At 47.1% G+C, this 23154-nt stretch overlaps 4 protein-coding genes; 2 read left to right on the plus strand and 2 right to left on the minus strand.

The window, feature by feature from the left end:
- Positions 1–1060: 1060 nt before the first annotated feature.
- Positions 1061–1952, plus strand: GSTUM_00008136001 (uncharacterized protein; the record flags this gene model as incomplete). XM_002839862.2 has 1 exon in its annotated part: positions 1061–1952. Exon 1 carries the CDS (start codon positions 1518–1520, stop codon positions 1950–1952), a length of 435 nt encoding a protein of 144 aa, XP_002839908.1. The 5' UTR covers positions 1061–1517.
- A 1383-nt stretch (positions 1953–3335) lies between these two features.
- On the minus strand, positions 3336–5914 carry GSTUM_00008137001 (uncharacterized protein). XM_002839863.2 has 1 exon: positions 3336–5914. Exon 1 carries the CDS (start codon positions 5250–5252, stop codon positions 3468–3470), a length of 1785 nt encoding a protein of 594 aa, XP_002839909.1. The 5' UTR covers positions 5253–5914; the 3' UTR covers positions 3336–3467.
- Positions 5915–16094: 10180 nt separating this feature from the next.
- On the minus strand, positions 16095–17920 carry GSTUM_00008138001 (uncharacterized protein; the record flags this gene model as incomplete). XM_002839864.2 has 4 exons in its annotated part: positions 16095–16306; positions 16370–17809; positions 17838–17869; positions 17899–17920. The coding sequence occupies 4 exons, from the start codon at positions 17918–17920 to the stop codon at positions 16226–16228; spliced, it is 1575 nt and encodes a 524-aa protein (XP_002839910.1). The 3' UTR covers positions 16095–16225.
- A 3246-nt stretch (positions 17921–21166) lies between these two features.
- Positions 21167–22683, plus strand: GSTUM_00008139001 (uncharacterized protein). XM_002839865.2 has 4 exons: positions 21167–21934; positions 22012–22132; positions 22182–22360; positions 22415–22683. Exons 1-4 carry the CDS (start codon positions 21339–21341, stop codon positions 22551–22553), a joined length of 1035 nt encoding a protein of 344 aa, XP_002839911.1. The 5' UTR covers positions 21167–21338; the 3' UTR covers positions 22554–22683.
- The last annotated feature ends 471 nt before the right edge of the window (positions 22684–23154 follow it).

Consider the following 23154-nt stretch of genomic DNA (forward strand, 5'->3'; position numbering starts at 1 on the left):
CAAGTTAGACCAATTACCGGTCTGGGGGCCTGCGGGTCGACACGCAATATGATTACGATGTCAAACGCGAGAGAAGGTATGTATGTCGCCGGCGAATACCAACTGCCCGAGCGCGATAAGAGGGAATCCTAACTGACCAAATATATAATGCTGGCGGTTTTCACCACTTCACACTCGAACCCTCCACACCCTTTGCCATTCCTCAGCGAAGCCACGCCCCCGCATGGCCCCGGTAGATGGCTTAAAGCCAGAGAGATATATAAACCATACATGGTTCGAAACCAGCGCTCACAGCAGTTCACACTTAGGGGAAGCACCACTGCCATGAAACGGACACATTTCCGGCGACTCTGTGAAATCCTAGGATAATCCTCACAGCATTATAAGGAGTGGTTATGGGATATTAAAAGGGAGTCCAAAATCAAGTTTGCGTCTACCTGCCCAGCATTGCACACTATGGAAATTTCAGCAACTGATCACCTTGATCATCCTGACCTCCACGAGAAAGCGTCACCCACACAAGGCCCCTATCGTTTGAAGCATGAAGATCCCCGCTGGGAGTAAAATGATGGCCTCGAGGCCCTTCACCTCTTGAGGCCTTGTGCTCAGAATCCTCAGGGACTCCGGACCCGCCCTCGAGGGTGTCTTCGAGGGCCCTGTGCCTAGGTTGCTTCAGTTGGAGAGCATATCGCGGTGAGTTTGCTACCACATTTGCTGAGCACCGAAGGCCCGAAATTCCACGATCCTACCTTTTTCCGCTCACTTTCTCACTCTCCCGGCCATAGACCCCAGGAGTAAAATCTTCCTTCCTTGGAGCACTTTTCAAGCTAAAAAAAATTACCGGTATCCAAGCCCAAAAATGTATACAACTTGCTACCGGAACTACCGTGCAACAGTTAACGCACAATCCCAATTGCCTGGATATCCTACATTCCCACCTCCGATGCTCTCATGGGCAATAATCACGCAGGGAAAATAATACGTTCCTGGAGATAGAAGGAGGGTAGAGCAGTGAGGGCGAGAGGGAAACGAGCACCCCATTCAAGTGAAGTTGAGTCAGCCCTCTTCCCACACCCCTATCCTTCCACCCTCCTATCAACCAGGCATGGTTAGGTTTGAAGAGTGTGGCCTTTGAAAATATTCTCAACCCTTTGGTTAGCCGAGCAGCGTGACTAAGTAGAGTCCTCAAGAGTCTAGTTTGTGAGGAGCCCACAAAGCTGATACATAGCTAATTTGGTTTCTAGAAACTCGAACCATCAAGGGAGGGTACAATCCCTTATGTTCCTTTTCCGATTAGCTGTGTAGCGGTTCCCGGCAGGAGTGCCCTGGCGCTGCGGAGTAACGGACGAATATTACGCAGATTTCTAGGTGGTCGCCAACCTAATATCGCTCGAATTACTCATACGGACTCGCCGCTAAAAGGGATTTCAAAAGAAAAGCCCGTTTTCCCTACCCCTTACCTCATCCGGCCCTTACAAGCTGTCGGAAGTCGTCAGCTGTTTGATTGCATATAGGACATGCGGCCGGAAGACCCGCGGTTAATGATAGGACACGCGGAAATCAGACATGCGGTGAGTAGGCACAGGTTTGGGGGTTACGAAGGGTCACAATGTATCAGGATGATTCCAGATCGTTTGGGATCCCAGAGGATCACAATTCGTCAGGACGGTCTTTCCTTACCGCTTATGTTTCGATTGTTTTCTAGAGTTGCTACTTATTTGGGGGTGTATTTATCTCCTGGTCTATCATTAGCCAGCCTCTTCACCGATCGTCTAGTTTGTCGTTCTCCTGCATTCACGAGTGAATTGGCCATGGCGGTTTTACTCTCACTATTTCAGCACTTAGCGCTTTCTATAGGGTTCTTTATGCACGAGGAGTGGGAGGTTGAAGGAAGTGATCTGGAAAGATACGTGGAACAGTACAGTATAGATGGAGACAGTGAGCACTGCTGATTCACGCACCGAAGTCCCTCCCACTTATACCAACAATAGCCATCCATATACACCGACATAACCCTTATCATTTCTTAAAACCCAATGCACCCAGCAGTGCGGCAGGCAGACGGACATACTCTCACTTTCGATCACATCGAAGTAACACTTCCCGACACAGATGTCGCTTTGCACCTCCCTCTAATACCCATACACTCCTAATCTCTAGGTACCGGTACGACCAGTGCCATCCAAACAAAACCTACAAGAGTATTCGGAAGAAAAAAACCCTCCAGATCATTAGGAAATAACAAAGGATAATGTAGAAGTTTTTTGAGGTCTTAACAGTGAGATATATATAATCGATTTGAAAAAAGAAAAAAGAAGAAAAAAAAGTTACAACTCGGTACAGCCAGGTCTAGGATAGCACTAATCGTATCGTACACGAAGATCGGTTCCTCCCGTCGTCCAAGGGCGTTTGGTTCTGCTCAGGCACTTTTTCTCGCCAGCGCGGATGATCATATACGATATCACGGGTTTACTCGGGCATCTGAATCCATGTTGTAAGAAGGATTACCCCGATGACCAAAGTTATGCATACTTCGAACGTATGTATAAACGACTATCGTAGGTTGGGAAGGGCCAAGTAGAATCAAGTCCCTTCCTTCCTTCCACGTCCCCCAAAACAAACAGCAGAAAATCGAGTGATCTTTGATGGATGTAGAGAAGGAGTTGTTTGTAGTTATCGGGGTTTTGTCCTTTGCGCACAAGTTGTATCATAACGCTATCGCGACGCCTTCTGCCATTCAGATGGTTTTTAGAGTAATATTTGGCGATGTCGTTATTGCAAGTTCGCCTGATAGAGTATGAGAGAGGGGCGCCGGGTTCCCAGGTTAAATTTATGTCCTCCGCTAGATAGTACGTTACGCAGCAACGAGGGGGGGGGGGGAGCCCCACCACTGCTTTCACGTTGGTTGTTCGGTGTATGATGTTGTCATCGCGGTGTGCGCATTTCTAAGCTCCTGGGCGTATCCAAAGTTTTGCGATATCATGCCTTCTCCATGCCATAACTAGCGATGTGAGAGAACCGTGGCGACGGGGGTGTGTTTGTCTGCTAAACTACCCCCCCATGCACGCGCCCTCATACCCTTTCACCGAGTTTCAATATGGATCTTAAATAGAAGATGGGATGAGACTACCGGGGGGTCGAGAGATATGCTGGGTCCGTGATTCTTTGGGACAATATCTACAGATATTTTGGGATTGATCCTGTGTTAACTGTGTTCTGGCTCTGTTGTTTTATTTCTCCTCCCGACCCAATACAGGTATGATATATCACGCATGCTGTAGATACAAGTTCACTTCAAACGACTAAAGAGAAATACGGAGGGGAAGAGAGAAAGATGGGGTGATTCGTTTATACCCTACTCCTATTAACCGACCTAAAAATGAATAAAATAAAAATAAAAAAGCCATATCCATACATGCAACAAGAGAATCGTTCATAAAGGTACACCAAGTCATGCAAACAAACATCTATCTCCTATGACCCATGCTACCCGATCTCCCTCTATTTAGCCCTTCGGCTACTGCTTCTCCAAGCTTATACGCAACCGCCTCTCCGATATTTCTCGTGGCAGAGGGACCTGGGCCGCCGCCTAGAATTCCCCCTCCGTGACTACCGCGACGAGGACGATTTCCAGTTCTGCTTGGTGATGAATGGATGCTCTCGCTTTCGACAAAGCCTTGGCCAGGTTTAAGATGGCCGTGAGTGATATGATGACCGTCATGGTAACCATTATGATGCCCATCAGGGCGGCGCCCATCGGCAGAAAGCGATCTACCGTGTTTCTGTTCACGACGATGCCTCTCTGCGAGAGCTCCGGCCATAGTGTACCCTGCCTTCCTCAGTCCGTTGGCATGGTTTCTTCGCTCGCGGGAGCTAGAGCGGGAGCGAGAACGGGAACGGCGGTCACGATGGTGCTTGAGGCCGGCGGCGGCTGCCGTACCGAGTGCTGCTTTTCCGAGCCTATGCCGGCGACGGTGTTTGCCCCCACCCGAGAGTGATGATGAGGTTGACGAGGATCTGGATCTATTCCTTCGATGATCATAGAGTGCCTTGGCAGCAAGCCCTGTAGCTGCAGTGCCAACTGCAGCGCCAGCAATCTTGCGTCCACGATGCTTATTCTCGTCATCCGAACTAGAGGAATAAGACGAAATAGACGAGGAACGGCGGCGGTGAGAGCGCTTGTGGTGAGCGAGCCCGGCGGCTGTGGCGCCCAGTGCAGCAGCAGCAATGTGACGTCCATTATGGTTGCGTTCCCCACCTGATGAGGATGCCGAAGAAGACCGATGGTGTTTACGGTGGTCGTATAATTCCTTAGCAGCACCTGCAGCAGCAACACCGAGTCCTGCCTCAGCAAGGCGCTTGGCACGACGATGGGCCTTATGATCATCCCTGCCCCACCCTGGGTGCCGTTCCGAGTCAGAGCTGAAGTGTCGATGGCGACTGTGGGAGCGCGATCGACGATGGTTCAAAGCGTGGTCAAGCCCCACGGCAGCAATACCAGCTTCGGCAAGATGACGACGACGGCCCCCAGAAGGAGATCGACCTGGGCGAGAATGAGATCTATGCCTCATACCGGCAAGCTTCTTAGCACCGAGGGCGAGGCCTGCGGTCTCGAGGAGGTGTCGGCCTTTGTGGCCATCGCTAGACGAAGAACGGTGGTGAAAATGTCCTTTATGTTCTCTATGCTCATGAGGGTTGTGAGCACCAACGATTCCGGCGCCGCCTTCCAAAAGATGTTCCATGCGGTGACCGTGACGGCCATGATGACCATGTGGTGACCCGTGACGGTGATGGCGGATCCCGTGACGAGTGCCATCGTCAAGGTAGTAATCATCAGAGTAACTGTCATAATCTGAAACTGGGCCAGCACTCCTTGCGCGATGGTAGTGCCGGCCGTGTCTATACCCATGCCCATGTGAGTAGTCCATATCCAGCTCGCCACCGAATCCTCCTCCAATCCGCTTGTGGTAGACGGCTGGTCGACCAGCAGGATGAATGACATATTCACGGCCACGAGAGCATTCGATCTCGGTTGGGAGGGGAACGTAGTGGTCTTCATGAATGAGGACGGGGGAGTGAGGAGGAGTGAGGGAGCGATGGGAAGGGAGTTCGATGGTAGTGGTCGATGCCATAGAGGGGGACTCGATCACTGTGGTCTCGACGCGGGAGTCGTCGTATGTGTTGGTGTAGTATCTTCTATGCCTCCTCATGGAAGGAGGGATAAGCATCTCTTCGTCGAACAGGACGGGCATGTTGAAAGTGATTGGTGGGGGTTAATATCGAGGGTAGTGAAGAGGGTGATAATATCTCTAATGCAATGAACGAAGGAGGAAAGAAGAGAAGATGGAAATAATGGAAGGAGGGAAACCGGGGCTACCTATATCTTCTACTCACGAACCCTCATGACACCCCTCCAGTCTTTTCTGGTTCCTTCTTCCTTCTTTTTTTCCCCAGCCATGAATCCACCCCACAGCTGATCCCTGCGACTACCCCCATCATCCCTGTTTGTGATATCAGTAACGACGTCAGTGGACAATAAAGCCTGCGCTCTTCTTCGAGAACGTCGAAGTGACGCCCCCGCACCTGGATTCTCTTGTGCTCGGGTTACCGCTTTTCCTTGATTTCCATCGCACAGCTGAGAAACAAGACCAGTTTTGATCCACCCAGCCAAGCCACTTTTTGGAGATGTCAGAGCCTGCAGCTGATGCCCACCTCACACAGTCTCAACGATCGGGGGAACAACTTTGCTCTTACGAGTACCGGTACTCGTACTCGTACAAGTGCTGGTGTAGTTGCTAGCAGAAGCGTGCTTTTTTTTCCCGTACCCCGAGCGTACCGCGAGTCTAAAGCGCATTTCGTCTCAGGCGTGTTAGTTGAAGACTGTGATTTTCGGTTGGACCCTGAAGAACCATTTTGGCTAGGGTACTACTCGTACTTTACAGTCGCACCCCGCTATCCGGGATCTCGCTGAACCGGATACCCCGTTGATCCGGACAGCATCGCTGGCTGCCACAATTTCTCATAGAAATTCCCCCTGTAACCGGTACGGGTACTCGGTTATTAGTTTTGTTTTATGTTTTGTTTTAAGTATCGCTTTGATACTTGGTTTGTTTTAAGTATCATTTGATACTTAATTAGTTTTACTAAAGTGTATCAATTGATACCTTTGACTAGTTTCGTTCATGCTAGACATGAACAGATTTGTGTATTTAAAGACTGCCTGTTTCTACAATAGAAAAGGCAGACTTTGACAGACAGTATTTCAATATACTTGGTTGAACAGTTACTTCTTTGTTCCTCAGTACACCCTCGAAGCCTCCTTTAGTTCTCAGCTCTCGCCTCCTCTCTGGAAGAGCAGGCTACCTGCCAACTATTGTATTTAATCCCAATAACGTGATTGTAACGTGTTCGCAAGGTGCTATTCACGTTATCGGTAATAGATACGATAGTTGGCAGGTGGCCTGCTCTTCCAGAGAGGAGGCGAGAGCTGAGAACTAAAGGAGGCTTCGAGGGTGTACTGGGGAACAAAGAAGTAACCGTTCAACCAAGTATATTGAAATACTGTCTGTCGAAGTCTGCCTTTTCTATTGTAGAAACAGGCGGTCTTTAAATACACAAATCTGTTCATGTCTAGCATGAACGCAACTAATCAAAGGTATCAATCGATACTTTGGTAAAACTCCTTAAGTATCAAAGCGATACTTAAAACGAAACATAAAACAAAACCCAGTATCAAACGATACTTTAAAACAAACCAAGTATCAAAGTGATACTTAAAACAAACCAAGTATCAAAGCGATACTTAAAACAAAACATAAAACAAAACCAAGTATCAAACGATACTTTAAAACAAACCAAGTATCAAAGTGATACTTAAAACAAAACATAAAACAAACCAAGTATCAAAACAATACTTAAAACAAACCAATAACCGAGTACCCGTACCGGTTACATTCCCCAAAACAAAACAATTGTTTAAAACAAACAAAACCTAATAATCATCAAAAGCGGATTCCGAGAAACTCATGGCTTCAGTTTCTGTAAGAAATTCCTCATCATAAGTATCACACCAGGGACAAGAGGAAACTCTAAGGAAACACTTAGACTCGAAGAAATCTAAGTCGCAGTAGTCACGAATACCAGATTCGTGCTGTACATCAACCCAAGCATGATCGCAATCAGGACAGTAGTCAATCCAGAGGATTTCGAAATAGTCTTCAAGTTGGATAACATCGCGGTTCAACAACAGTCCAACAATCTGTTGTCGCTGCCTCACATTGAGCTCCACATAGTTTGACATCGTTATGGTATTCGGATGGAGATTGGTGACTAGATAAAGTTGTTGAGGGCCTGCTCCATAGCTTGATTCTCCTCATTGCTGCTTTCAAACTCCGACTCAAAGTGTGGTGCCCAAAATCCATCTCTAGCTTCAAGTTCTGTGTGCCATCGCTCAGTTTCTGGCATTGTAGGTGTCCAGCACATGGTGATATAATTGATTGTTGGGGGGAGGGATTCGTTTGGCATGTTGTCTTTCCACCATCCGTTCACCATATCCATAGCGTGATCTAGTCCCTCTAGTGGTTCCCAACTGTTTTCGCTCGTCGGATATCCTTTCCACTTGACTAGGAACTGATCATTTCCATGCCAAAGGTGGTGGTCTCGGATTTCTTCAACTTCCCATTCATCTTTCTTTTCAATGATGATAGGTGCGGGTCGAGAGTGGGTTCTTCCAGGGAACTTGGAGTCGTCATTTGGGTGGAACCGTTTGACAGCAGAGGCGTGAAAGACTGCAGTATTGCGACGGTACATGTGTCCATCCATCTGGACAGTGTAGTTCTCTGTGTGCTCGTCAAAGGATATGACTTTGAAGGATCCATGCCATCGGGGTTGCAGTTTCTTGGTGCGTCCAACATTGGTAATGAACATGTTACCGTGTACCATGAGCATGTCTCCTGGTGAGATGGGGATATATTTGCGTCGTCGTGTCTGGGCAGTAGTGGTGCTTCGGAATCGGGCAGCCTTAACAGCTTGGAAGGCATCGTTCCGAATTGCTTGGTGGCGGTTTAGATGGTCGTCAGAGGCAGGGACTGAGGAGTTCTTAAATAGTGTTGTAGGTAGGAGGGGGTATTGACGGCCAAAGACTGCCTTGTATGGTGCACATTCCCAAGGTATCTGAAAATCCGGCATTGATATATGCAGCGAGCTCAACAAGGGCTGGTTCCCAGTTGGTTTGTCATTCATTGATCATGTTCCTAATTCCGGTCTTAACTTCGCGGATTTTTCGTTCTGCCTGGCCATTAGTCTCATGGTGTCTAGGGACAGCCATAATGTGGTTTATTCCGAGGGAGGTTAAGGTTTGCTTCCAGAATCTGGCAGTAAAGCGGGGATCAGCGTCACTGACAATAGATAAGGGGTACCCATGGGGGGTAAACAGGTATCGTTGGAGGTTATTCCAGGTGTCTTTGGAGGAATCGGTAACTTTCATTGGAATGAGCTAGGTATATCCAGAAAATCGGTCCACAGCTACCAAGATGGTGTCAAATCCAGCGGATTTGTTGAATGGTCCTGCGAAATCGATGGCATACGATTCGAATATTTCACATGGTAGTTGGAGGGTCTGTGCTTTTCCTTCAGGTAGTTGTGTTCGCTCCTTATTTGCCTGGCAGAGTTCACATTGTTTGACAAAATCGCGGAAGTCCTTTCGCATTTCAGGCCAGTAAACATATTCTGAGGCATATTGAAGGTTGCGGTCCGCACTATGGTATCCTTTGTTGTGAATCTCGGATATGACATATTCTCTAATAGTCATTCCATTCAACATATGACCTTTTGGTATGTATAGGCAATGTTCACCATAACGGGTACTGGTAAAGACCATTCCGTTGGATATGTTGTAGGGGGCGAGGTCTCCATGCCTGGAGCTATCCATGGCTTTGAAGTAAATCGGGTCATGGCGATATCCTGTTATCATTTGGCTTCGGAATGAGGAGGTTAATTCTTCTGTGGTCGATCTAACATCTCGTTCATCCTCGATTAGGGATCCTCTTGTTGGTTCGATAGGGGCTTCCTCTTCCTCAAAGGTTTCGTAGAGTTGAGGCCGATGCTCGGGAATAGTAGGGGGTATGACCGAGACAATGGTTTCATTGTTGTATACTCGTAAGGGTCCACCATATAGTGGTCGTGAATCGATTATGGGAGGAGAGGATGGCGGGGCTGACTGTGGGTGTTGTAAATAGGACATTGCATCCACGTAGGCTGCTGCTTGTTCGAGTTCTTCAAGACCTTGGTATCGTGTTGGAACAGGATTAAGGGTATGAGCAGGTTGGATTGATTCATCTTTATTGATTATCTCTTCTGCTCCCTCTACGGTATCGAAGCTGGTGTCTTTGGAATCGTCAGCAGGCATATAGTACGGTCGCTGGTATCTGTTTCCGAACTTAATCTCAGTCTGGTGAAAAGGGCAGGTGTTGTGGTAACAGTGGGACCAGTGGAGTCTGCTTTGTTCAAGTTTGTGAGGAGGTGTGCTGCGGAGCGTGCAATTGTCTTTCCATTCTTCATCAAGGTCCTTTCCTTGTTCTGTTCCGGCAGCACTGTACATGGTGTAAGAGAAAGGATTGGAGGGAGCGGCAGAGCTGGCGGTAGCCATTGGTGGTTCTTGTTCATAGGAGGTGTCGTCAGGGCTGTCCTCGCTTTGTCTTGTGTGGTCATGAACAAGGGGAGGGTTTGCAAGGTCTTGATTCTCATATAGGCAGGAGAGAGCATCAGCTAAATAATTCGTTCTTCCAGGGGTATAGATGATTTTTGCATCGTATTTGCTGATCTCGCCTATCCATCTCGTTCTTCTTCTTCCCGGTATTCTTTCTGTTTTAAGATTAGTGAGAGGTTGGTGGTCGGTGACAATAGTGAAGGTATTGCCCATTAGGATGTGGTTGAAAGCGGCGAGAGCATCAATCACAGCAAGGGCTTCCTTGTCTGTTGTTCCATAGTTCATCTGTGAGTTAGTGAACTTCCTGCTGTGTAATGCCACCGGCCTCGCCGTTTCATGGGAGGCCCCTTGCCCAATCCATGCTCTAACTCCAACATCCGATGCATCAGTAATCAGCCATATTGGTTCTGGTTTACTATAGTCGATAGGTTGAATAACATTGGCGTTTTTAATCAATTCCTTGATGTTGGTAAAGGCTTGGTCATGAGTGTGGGTCCAGACGAATTCTGCATTGCCGGTGAGGTCTGTGAGCGGCGCTGTCACAGTAGCATGATGTGGTAGGAACTGGGCAATATAGTTGACTAGTCCTAGGAGTCGCAGGAGTTCCTTTTGATTCCGGGGTGTCGACCATTCCGTTAAACAGTCTATTTTTCCTGGGGCTGCATGTATTCCTTCATCATATATGACATGTCCTAGAATATCGAGTTTGTCGGCAAACAGGATTGATTTGTTTCTGCTAGCGTAGAATTTAGCTTCCCTAAGTTTGGTACAAACCAAACCTATATGGTAGGCGTGTTCTGCTGCGGTGTTTGAGAAGATGAGGATATCATCAATGTAGACCCAAACAAAATGGTGGAGGTATTCGCTTAGGAGGTTTTCCATAATTCGCATAAAGGTGGCGGGCGCATTCATATCACCTTGTAACATAACTCGGCTGATGAAACTTCCGAAGGGTGTTTTGAAACTGTTGTAACGTTCGCTTTCTGGATCTAACCTTGTTTGGAAGTAGGCATCGCTTAGGTCAATCTTACTTCGGAATCTAGCCCGTCCAACTGCATTTAGGATTTGTGTTTGATTTGGGATAGCGGAGCTGTCCATAACCGTGTTTTCGTTCCGTAGCTTGAGATCAACCAAGGGGCAGATTCTTTTGCCATCTGCTTTGGGTTGAACGAATATAGGAGCGGCACCTGGGGCTTCTGCCCGGTAGATGACTCCTCTTCTTTGTTGTTGGTTGATCTAATCACAAAGTGGGCTTTTGTATGCGTCAGGAGTAGAGTAGGTGGGTTGGTTTTTTAGATTAGAGGGGTCTCGGAGGCGGATGTGGTGATTCACCATTCTCATAGGTGGTAGTTCTTCGGGTATTTGATCAGGGAAAACATCAGAGTACTAATCCAATAGTCGTAGGGCAGTTGTTTCACAGTCTGCGGCTCGGTATTCTCCGCTTGTTGGCTTGCATGAGACTCTGACCTTCTGATCTGGGAAATCGATAGTTGATTCCCCACACCTGATTATAGCTTTGTGGCGGTTCAGGAATGGCATGCCTATTAGGGCATCATATTTGGCTAAATTTCCAACCAGCATTTCCTGGGGGGGTAGGACTGCAGAACCAAGTCGAATGGTCGCACTACAGGTTTTATGGCTTGTGGATCGTGATCCTTTTACTGCCATATTGACTGGTATGGGCTGGTTAAGGTCTCGAGTGGGAAGTCCATGGACAGAGACAAAGGCATTACTGATCATATCTCTTCCAATCGCGCCAGTGTCGAATAGGACTCGAGCCCTTTTGCCATTGATCAGGATGGTACCTTCTAGAGCGGTGTGTGCTTTGAATGTAGCTGGAGGTCAAACACTATTGTATTCCACATCGATATATCCGATATGGATCTCTTCGTATTCACAGGATTGGGCGTTATTGCTTTCAACATTGTTGGCCGATGCCTCTTGCTTAATTGCCTTTCCTTTTCCTTTCTTTGTAGGACAGTTCTTTGCCATGTGCCCTGTTTTTCCACATTCAAAACATTCTCCTTTTTGCCGTCTCGATTCTTTGGAGGATTTTGTTTTCTTCTTGAAAACCCGTGGGGTATCGTCTTCAGAGTTGCTGGAAGCTTTGTGCCGTGGCTGGCTGTTCCTACTAGAGGATGTCTGTATTTTATAGGCCTTGGTCTCATGGAGAATGGCGTCCTTTCATTCTGCTCTTGCAATTATTACTGCAATATCATCGCCATCTTCCTCGAGTGGTTCTACTTCTCGCCGGAGGGTAGGGTGCATGGTGTCATAGAATCCTCGCTTCAGGATGTATTTGGAGATACTTCCTCTCTCCATTCGGTCCTTATACATTATTAGGTCCGTAGCCACATCGGTGATGCGCTTGACATGCGTTCCGTTAACTTGCTGGAGCTGGTTGAATTTGTTATATAGGAGGTCGTTGGTTATAGAGGATTGGAATCGTCCTTTCAGGTAATCGAGAACTGTAGATCCTCTTAATCTTACATTCCCGCCGAAATCCTTATAGCATTGGTGGTATGCGTCGGTTGCCTTTCCTTCACAGAATGATCCAATGATAAGTCCGGTTGTAGGGTCTTCCACATCTTTTCCTTGTAAGAGTAGGAAGTGTGAGAGTTCTGTGGCCCATCGTTCAAAGGCTTCAGGTTTGACATCTTTCCCTTCGCCTGTGAACTTTGCTGGGAGGTGAAGTTTAAACTTAGGGGGTTCAAATGCTGCGGGTACCTCCTCTTCTTCAGGCCTTGCCTGAGATTTCCCTCCTCCAGAAGGCCCTCCTCCTGTGCTAGCCATATCTGATTCGCTACTAGATTCGGGGTCGTTTGGAGGTTCAAAGGAAGGCTTCTTTGCTGGAGTAGAAGGGAATTCTCCTGGAGGTTTTGTATCTTCCGTGTTTGCAGGATCGCCCGGCTCTTTAGCAGAGCGCCAGGGTTGTTTCTTCCTTGGAAGGTCTTGCCGTGGGATTTGCTTCCCACTCCTGGTCGTCAAAGACTCTATCTTGGGTTTGAGATGAAGCCGAATATACTCTAATTCTGCCGCTTCTCTCCGCTAGAATTCTGAGGTGGATATCGATAGGTTAATCAGGCCTAAATCCGGGGACAGGTTCTTAACCACTTGCTGAGGTTAAAAAAATGTAACGTGTTCGCAAGGTGCTATTCACGTTATCAGTAATAGATACAATAGTTGGCAGGTGGCCTGCTCTTCCAGAGAGGAGGCGAGAGCTGAGAACTAAAGGAGGCTTCGAGGGTGTACTGGGGAACAAAGAAGTAACTGTTAAACCAAGTATATTGAAATACTGTCTGTCGAAGTCTGCCTTTTCTATCGTAGAAACAGGCGGTCTTTAAATACACAAATCTGTTCATGTCTAGCATGAACGCAACTAATCAAAGGTATCAATCGATACTTTGGTAAAACTCCTTAAGTATCAAAGCGATACTTAAAACGAAACATAAAACAAAACCAAGTATCAAACGATACTTTAAACAAACCAACTATCAAAGCGATACTTAAAACAAACCAAGTATCAAAGCGATACTTAAAACAAAACATAAAACAAAACCAAGTATCAAACGATACTTTAAAACAAACCAAGTATCAAAGTGATACTTAAAACAAAACATAAAACAAATCAAGTATCAAAACGATACTTAAAACAAACCAATAACCGAGTACCCGTACCGGTTACAGTGATTAGCACCTTGCGAACATGTTACACCCCCGTTGAACCGGAAAAGAGGAGTTTCGGATTCGTATAAGATTTGGAAAATCTGACCCCCTTGTTCCTACAGAATTCAAGTCTGCTGAACCGGATCCTATGACCATAGTGAGAACAAACTAGTTCAAGGATAACATAGGGAAACTTCATATAAAACTTTTACTGTCACTGCAATCATGTCAACGAACAAATCAACAAAAGCTGGCTTAACTGCATTGCAAAAATATCAACTTTGTTGTCTTCGTGCGAAGCATCCCCGTTTGAAATTAGCAGACTTTGTTCTTCTCAATAATTGCCCCTGACATCCTGATGGAAACCCACTTGCTATTTCAAACCTTTCCAATCATCTCAAAGGATGGAGAGAAAAGTTTCAAAAGGAACCTCCAGTTGGTAAAGTTTGATTATAGATTCTGGATAGAAACTCTATATAAGTCTAATAAATAATGTATAATAGAAACTACAGGAAATAAACAGAAAGAAAGAGCGAGTTTATACCCATTTCTGGAGCACTTTCTAGCATTATCGATTGATGTGGCAGAATATGCAAAGGTTCCTGTTATCAACGACATTATTAAAGCTCAAACAACAATTATCAAAGAAGAACTAGAAAGAGTAGGAGTTGACGAACCTTACGATAGATTCGAAATGTCCAATGGATGGCTAAGTCAGTTCAAAAATCATCATAACTTTGGTTGTCTTTGTACACATGGCCAGTCTGGTGAGGTTGACCAAACCGCTCTGCCAGCATAGCAGAGGCACCTAGCAAAACAACTGGCTAAATTCTCTCCTAAGAACTACTACAACTGTGACGAAAGTGGCCTAGTTTTCAATAAACGCCCACAATCTTCTAATGTACTTCTGGAAAAGGGAAAGCAGTTAAGAGGTCAGAAGGATAACAAAATCTGAATTACAACCTTTTATATCATAAATGAAACTGGAGGCAATAAGAATAAGATTTAGGTAATTGGACATGCAGAAAGGCCACATACATTCCGTCAAAACCATGTTAATTCCGCAAACCTACCAGTAATCTATCGTTATAACAAAAAAGCATAGCTCTTAACACGCTTGTGGTATGAATTTCTGCGTAGATTGAATAAGGAAATGCGCATATCACAGTACCATATTGCCCTCATTACTGACAACTGTCCTACACATCCACCTCCAACTGCACCACCAATTGAATATAAAGAACCAACGCCTCCTATACTTACCAATATTATGCTTATCTATCTGCCTCCCAATACCACTGCTTTTCTACAGCTCCTCGATGCTGGAATTATTGCCTCCTTTAAGGCTGCCTACCACTGCTGCTATGCTCAATCCATGGTTCAACACTTCAATCAACATGGCGAGGCATCTTCTAAATTAGATATTTTACAAGCAATTAATCTAATCGTGGATTCTTAGGAGTCGGTAAAACCAGCAACAATCGCCCATTGTTGGGTAAAAGCAGGAATAACAGAATCCTATTGACCAGCCAGTACTACAAATATGACTGGCTTGGAGAATAGTCAGAGTCCGCTTGAAGACTTCATTAGTTTAGAGCACTGGGAATGCTATGAGGCTTGGAGCACTTTACAAAATCTTGACCCTGATAGTATATCAGACTTTGAGGACTTTTTTGATACCTATTTTAGAGATACTATAAGTATGAATCATATGGAGGAGCATGGTATCGGTATGTAACTAGTTCTTCCTGATGCTATTTCAATTGTTCGAGAAGGCGTGGCAGCAGGTGTGCTTCTTCATCCAAAAGACAATCTTGATAAAAGCGATAAAGAAAGTGATGATGAGAACACTCTGATATCGCTATTAATTAACAGTGAGACTGCTTTACAATTTACCTTTGAGCTAGGATGTTACCTTCAGGCTCTTGCTATTACACACTTACCTCTTTCTGTCAATTAGAATCTTTCTGTTCTAGAATTCATATCTTCTTCTCATAAACTTCATTTAGCACTTCTCCAGTAAATTTCATTCCTATTATTTCCAATCTTATCTAACTCTTTCTAAATATCACGATGCACGAAAAATACAACAAACTACATTTCACCAGTTTTTTAAACCGTCAACCTTCCATTCCACCAATCGAGTACAGGAACAACATTCTGATAGGCATGATACGGAGGAGGATATTGGTATACATGGGATGAGGAAAGGGCTTAAAAAAAAGGGAAAGGGAATTGAAAAGTGTGGTGCTGGCTTAGGATTGGACTGGGACATAGAAGCTGGCTATCTTACTGCTAGTAATGATATAGAGGAGGATGAAGAACATGCAACATGTGTGCCTACATGTTGGAGGGCAAAAAGTGTTAATGAGGCCTATGAAAATTTGTTAAGACAAAGCTTCTCATAAGGATTGGGATTCTCATTTTCTATTTTTCTTCAAATATTACTTTACTCTCCCTTCCCCGTTGTCCCGGACGAATTCTGTGAAATCTGACCATCCGGGATAGCGGGGTGCGACTGTACTGTATTATGATAATATTATGATAATAATATTACTGGTATGGTAAATTAACCCCAGCTAAGATCCGCAGCACGTGGCAGAGTTCTAAATTTAGAGTTGAGGCTCAGGATTTGGGGACTTGCGATTTTCCTCACCTGAGGAATTCGGGGTTTTTTGTTTCGCAATTGATAAATCTCTACAAAGACGTGCAAATTTATTGTAAAGCATCTATAAATATAGTGTTCTCGAAATTTCTGCTCGGATGTCTATTCTACATGCAGTAATTTAATGCTATGAGACTGACTCCACCTATCCCCCCCCCCAGAGCTCGGCCAAGAAAAGAGTCTACAGGCTATAACTTCGCCTTGATTACTCCGCCCGATAGCTCTTGCGGCTCCTGGTAAATCAGCCCGTCCAATGCTCGAGTATTGATCTGCAATCACCACCATCACCAGTTAGCACTACTCCCCGGAAAGTATAACGACGGATCACTTACGTGTCTCGATCCCAACTCCCCCACAGAGTAGACCCCAAGTAGCCTCATAGTGGTCTCAATCTCCTCTCGGAGTATAGCCAATACCCGGCGAACCCCATCAACACCGTAGCCACTCAACCCAAACAACGCTGGCCGGCCAATCCCAACGGCCTTAGCACCCAAACAGAGTGCCTTGACAACATCCGTCCCACGGCGAATCCCACCGTCAACATACACCTCAAGCTTATCGAATACTTCGGGAGCATACTTCCGAATCTCCATGAGCACATACACGGGGGGAGGAGCAGTGTCTGCCGCCCGTCCACCATGATTAGATAATATTATCCCAGTAACACCAAGCTCGAGAACCTCCTTCCTCGCAGCCATAGCAGCATCCTCATGCGTCTGCAAACCCTTCAGGATTATCGGCAATCTAGTATGTTTCCTTAGCCACTCTAGATCTTCCCATGTCAACGACGGCGTAGTACCCGCGAAGAGTGCCTTTCCGAGTCCTCCACTTTCGCTTTTCCCCTGCATGCTCTCGCCGAACGTAGCGCTTGTTATGTTCCCAGCGTTCTTGGCCCTTTCGTCTGCCTCCCTCTTTCCTGGGGTGGGCGCGTCAAGCGTTAACACCACAGCCGTGAAGCCCAACGTACCCACCCTCTTCAGCAATGCCTCGCTCTTCCTTCGGTCTTCTTGAACGTACAATTGGAACCAAGAAGGTTGCTTGTCGCTCACTCGACCAGCCATGACTTGTTCGGGCTTCAAACTTGCGTTAGTACTAACGCACTGCAGCACTCCCTCTCTACCGCACGCTTCCGCGATGCCGGCTTCGCCGGACGGGTGCGCTAGTCTCGCCATTGCCGCGGGCGCAACGAAAACCGGAAAGGCGACCGAGGAGGAGCACATCGTTGTTCGGGTATCCACATTGCGGACGTCCTTGAATATTCGCGGGCGGAGGAGGATCTGCTGGTATGCTGTGTTGTTGTGCCTCTTCGTCAACTGGTCGTCGCTAGCGGAAAAGTAGTACGCCCACGCTTTCGGCGAGAGCACCTTCTCAGCTGTGATGGCGAAGTCATCGAGATTTAATTGCTCTGCTAAGGGTGGGATGCCATCCCTGGCCTTGTCTTTCTCAGAAGGTGAGGAGCTTAGCGATGGCGTGGGTGTGATGGTTATGATGGTGGACGGGTCGACGGGTCCAAGGATTTGAGACTTCTCCAAGGACTCCTCGAGAGTGCCGGGGGGGTGTATGGGGTCGTATTCTTCCGTTGCGTCTTGTCCGGCGAGGGATAGGATGGCCTTCGCACCGCCCGGGTGAGCGGAGAGGAAGTCGGTTACGTCATAAACTGTGTTGTGAATTATTACCCAGCAACTTGAGGAGGTGTTGTGCTTTGCAACTTGGAGACTGTTAGCAATTGCTGTCTGGAGAGGGGTCCAGGAGGCTGTTACCTTCCTTTGCGTCTATCATCGCGAAAATTAAAGTCTGTACGAGCGGCAGTTGTCGGCAGTTGTCAGCAGTGGCTGGTTGTGATTGGCGGCAGGGGGAAGACTTGAGTCTCGGTTGAGGAGCATGAATGGTGCTCTGGAGCCTTGATGTTTTAGCCGAAGGCGTGCTTGAGTATTGTGTGGGTATCTGGCATTCTTGGCAGTGTTTGCGGGGAATTAGGTAAGCCACTTTGGCACTGCAGTTCTCGAGTGCGGTAAATTTAGTCTAACCCAGGGTTCGGGGTACTGTAGTGTTATCAAGGTGGAAGGGTCGTGTTTCGGCACTCAGAAATGATGCCTCGGACTTGGTCGAAATATCATACCCGCATTTCCAGGAGCGGTGTGTTTAGCTAAAGATCTCGGGCCAGTTAGTCTACTCGTGCAAAAGGAGCAAATCATTTCCAACTCCCTCGAGGTCCGGAGGAGTCTACACCATTGCATTGAGGTTCGCCCGACCTAACTTGCTTCAGCTTCAGACGTGTCAGTGGCCTTCCGCCTACTCTTTCTTCGGCCCACCGCCCCCTCTCGAACATGCTTTTTGCCGCTCGGGAACTCATGCTTGTGGAGGGAATCTGTGAGGACGTTAGCTATACTGCTCGCACTAAAACCACTTTATATGCACTAAGTATATACCATATCATTTCGTAAAAGTCGGATCGGAATTAGGGACGGCCGAGCCACAAGCTGGCAGGTAGACTCCCGAACCGCCACACCCTAAGCAAATACCGAGAGGTGGTTGGGCAGACCCCCACCAATGCCGATCCGACCCTTATTAAATGGTACGGTATCATATATATCCTCTAAGACACTACTATGTATTGCAGGCATGTACCCTCAAGAAGAGCAGAGGGGTAATGACCCATATGTAGGAACTAGTGGTGGTGGACGGAATGACTGGGCGCATTTCCTAGTTATGATATGACCCAGCCATCCAGGGGGAAGTATCATACCCCAGTATGATACCTTACTACTTCTTCCCGAGCTTATGTTGTGGCGCTGCTAACAACGCAAAGGATGTCTGCTGGGATCAACCTTTCTAACGCATTCCCCGCTTGGTTGACCCTGTAACCTGCGCTCTACCTGTACTCGTACTCATACTCATACTGTACCTATATTAAACCGTGCGCAGCGATCATCCGTACATTGGTTTGATTGCGGAGAGGGCGGCATGGTACAGTACCGGCATGGACGCGTGCAAGTACAATGATAGACACGTGTACGGGAGAGTACTTGAGTTATCGGCGTATCGCAAGGAGCTCTCACACATCCAGAAATTGAATCGTGCTTTTTGACCGGTATTGAGGTTGTAAAGAAGTGTCTGTGTGTTTGTATGAAACCGACCAAGTCTGCCACTTGACCAGAAGTCGGGCCCTCACGCCTTGTTTGATAAGGATCATTGCCAGTTCATCCGCTCTACTTTATCCGGGAATGCCGCTGGATACATGGATACATGATAGAATAGCGTATTGCTACCCTAAGGCTATCCCGCTCCGCCCCGCTGGTATGAATTTAAATTCTCGGCGCATACAGTACCGCGCAAGCACAGTGATAAGAGTTTTTTTTGTTAAATCCTAGAATCTATTTGCTTAAAGGTGCAAACCTCTACTATAAGAGCACAGCCTGGCTAAAGCATGGATCGTAGATACAAGGGCACCTCTGCAATAACCGCCCCACACCTCCAATTTAGTCCTTAGACATGCTGGTCAAAAACCTCCTCCACAGGCCTAGGTGAAAACAAGCCAGCACAAGTCCCTCTGGTATGGGACCAACCGCCCGTCCGCCCCCATGAAAGCTCCTTCTGCACAAAACAAAAAAAGCACAAAACAGGACTGGCAGGAGCTAACAAGAAAACCCATACTGTATTCTCTTGAGAAAGGAAACCCAAAGGAAACCCAACAAAGGAAACCACCTTGATAAACCATATTCCCCAATTTTCAACCGGTCCAGCCTTGGCTAGCAGCTAGGAAAATAGGGGAGAACCATAATGCATTCTTTTCGTGTAATGAAGGCAACCAACCTGGATGTGTCGGCCTCCTGTGGAGTAATTGTTTATGGCTGGTTGGATGGGGATATGACTGGAGGTAGTGCAATACCAACCACGCATTGCCAAGTGATACAGACATTGGTAAAGAAGCAAACCCGACCGAGTAAAAGAACCCAGAGGGGCGGAGGAGTATTCACAACCTCACACAGCTTAGCCGAGATGGCCACGATGGAGGGAGGGGGAGGACAGGAACTACAATCTGGCAGAGGGACCAAAGTCCAACAACAGAAGGGGTGAAAATCTTGTTTAGCCTCATGATGAGGTTTGGTGTCCAGGCTTATGAAGCTTCCAAAGTTCAGCCCAGAGAGGGGACCGCGAGGTGGAAGTGCATGGTGTTGACAACCGCCACCACCTTCCAAAACAGGAAGGTGAAAAGCGGGGTCAGGGAAATAGCGGAAGAGAAGCTTGGCACAATGATAAGAGTGCTGTCGCTCTACTTGTACTCAAGGACATCATCCCGGGGCGGGATGTGCCAATGGCTTGAGCGCTAGGCCAGCCCACGGGTTTAGACCATCCTCCAAGATTTTCGTTGGCGATCATTGACTGATGTGTGACCAGACAAGCCGTTCGCTGTGATGCCATAAAAGCAAAATGGAAAATGGACCTCGTCACGGGGCTTTCAAAACATCATTTAATTGCTTCAGCAGCTAAAACAACCGGGCTTGAATGGTTGACGATATTTGATCTTGGCGGGTAAACACTCTCTTTGAATTATCTTGAGATTTCCCATACCAGGATTCGCACTATTTGGGGACTTTCGGTAGTTCCTGGTTCTCGATTAGAGATTCGATCATTTATCTAAAGGGTATGCTTGGGGGACAGAGGGGTAAATTTTAGGAGCGCTAGCAAGTTGAGTCCTTTGGGAAACCCCGTAAATATTCGCGATCGCAGGCAATTGAGGTAGAAGTGCACACTGACTTCAGCCCCTCGATCTAGCTCGATCAGAGGAGCCTTTCCCAAAGGCGTAGTTCCCAACCTTTGCATTCTTGGTGGGATGGTGCGATACGAAACCGAAAAAGACTTTTTTTTGCTCCAGGGTTGGGGGGAAGAGGTCATGTACGGTCACTCGCGCTGACAGTATGCACCTGAGCCGCTGTCGCATGGCTCCCCTTGAATCGACTTTCTTGCCGTGGGTATCATACTACCGGCAGTATGGGAGGAGTCATTGGGGTCTTGAGGTTGGACTGCGGTAGTGGCAGTTCTAGCGCGAATCAACGGACAACAGTCGGGCTATTAAACGTTGTTTGAGCCTGCTCAAATCCGGTAGATACTGTGCATTCTATCGGGCTGTCGTTTGGCCGCTTGATCATAGGACATGTACTGTACTCGAGGACATCTTGTCGGTCACGAGAAGCAGAAGCCGGGTTCCCCATTTGGCATCCGAGCGCTGGTAGCTCACAAGCCCCAGTAGGCATGAGCCTCATGGTGCGCTGGCTGGGCTGTTTTCCCCGCACAACAATCATGTCAACGATCTTCCAGAAAGCTTGCGCTTTTTTTTCTTCACTTCCCACCCCGCGAACCCGGATCGATGGTTGGAGGATACTGATAACTGGTGCGAACACTGGCCTCGGCTTCGAAGCTGCAAAGCACTTTGCCCGTCAGGGGGCGTCGGTGGTTCTTGGCTGTCGCTCCAGAGACAAGGGTCTCAATGCAAAAGCTCAAATCGATGCTCTTCTCGGGCTCGCCCCCGGAATTATCCAGGTTTCCACAGTGGATATGGAGTCCTTCGATTCCATCCGGAACTTCGCATCCAGTGTCGGACCTGTCGACGGAATAGTCCTCAGCGCGGGTATCGCGAGCGAAATTTGGAATGTAACGGGGGACGGATGGGAGCGGACGTTACAGGTGAACGTACTTGGCACGGCGTTGTTGGGTAGGTTGCTTCTGCCTCGGGCTCTTGAACGGCGGAGGGAAGTTGCTGGTAGCGGAACGATTCCAACAATTACAATTGTCTCGTCGCATATGTACCAATTTGCCGAATTTAAGAGATATATGAAGATTGAGGGGAATATCATAGAGGCATTGAACGATGAGAATCGTTTTGGGATGGGGGAGAGGTATGTTATGGCTCTCGAATCTTGTTTTTGCGGTTTTTTTATGCAAGTGCTTGTGCGGTACTAATTGAATTTAAAAGCGATTTGATGACACCCAGACGGTATTCCATGACTAAACTCCTAGACATTTACATTGCCCGCGAATTGGCAGCCCTCGTACCGGAAGCGAGCGACGGAGGCCCTATGGTAATAGTCAATTGTGTGAGTCGATTTTCCCTGTGATATGCCGACTTGGCTAAATTTATGGAAGGTTACTCCCGGTTTTTGCCATTCCGACTTGATGCGCGAATACAATCTCCCCCTTTTAGGTCTCTGGAAGGCTTTATTTGCGCGGAATACAGAGACGGGAGCACGTACATATTTTCATTCGATCGTTGATGCTGGGCCAGACAGTCACGGCAAGTACATCAATAATTGTAAGATCGAGAGGTAGTTCACCGGCCGTTAAACGTAAGGAGCTTAATCTAACCGACAGGGCATTAGTTTACCCAAAAAGATCTTCAAGACCAAAGAAGCGAAAGATCTGCAGAGGAAGGTTTGGGATGATATAATGGAAATAGTGGGGGATGTTGGGCCTGAAATATCGCAGGATAATGCAGATCCAGGGAGCATCAAGATTTAGGTTTGGTATTTTCATACTCTTAATCTAGGATGGCATGGGACCTTCATGTGCCCCACGTGTGTGCACGTTTGATTTGATCTTCTAATTCCGTTCTTGTAATATCGTTCCCGTACATTTAATCCTCTTCACGTAACGTACGATGTACTCGTACAGTACAACGCTCGCCCATTATTATTCCCAACACTGTAAACAACGAGGCTCTTCACAAGATACAACCGTGGGTGTACCAAACTTGAAGGATCTAGGCTACCTATGCATGTATTTCTCAAGGACACCCTCCGACAATTCCGAAGAACCATATCTCAAATATCTGACCCAGCGCCCGTTGTGATAGCAAATGAAAAAAAAAGTTACTACCCAAGCCTGTATTAGATCTTAACTCGCCGCCCCGCGATACCCCTCATCTAGTGTAAAAAAAACGTGAATCCTGGACAAAAATCCAACAATTAAACCATATCATGAGACCACAAACTGATTTTTTACGGATATCGCGCAACTCACAACAAAATGGTGATTCCTATTCCAACATCTACAGGCGGGGCATCGTATGCTGACACCACATGCGCCAGATTCGCAACTTTATTGTGGGAAAGATCGTTGG

Source organism: Tuber melanosporum, assembly GCF_000151645.1.
Source record: "Tuber melanosporum whole genome shotgun sequence assembly, scaffold_42, strain Mel28".
In the NCBI taxonomy this organism is placed as follows: domain Eukaryota; kingdom Fungi; phylum Ascomycota; class Pezizomycetes; order Pezizales; family Tuberaceae; genus Tuber; species Tuber melanosporum.

Coding starts and splice junctions, on each gene's coding strand:
- GSTUM_00008139001 (XM_002839865.2), top strand. CDS start 21,339: ATGTCAACGATCTTCCAGAAAGCTTGCGCTTTTTTTTCTTCACTTCCC. Junction 21,935..22,011: donor CGTTTTGGGATGGGGGAGAG/GTATGTTATGGC, acceptor TGAATTTAAAAG/CGATTTGATGACACCCAGAC. Junction 22,133..22,181: donor CTATGGTAATAGTCAATTGT/GTGAGTCGATTT, acceptor AATTTATGGAAG/GTTACTCCCGGTTTTTGCCA.
- GSTUM_00008137001 (XM_002839863.2), bottom strand. CDS start 5,252: ATGCCCGTCCTGTTCGACGAAGAGATGCTTATCCCTCCTTCCATGAGG.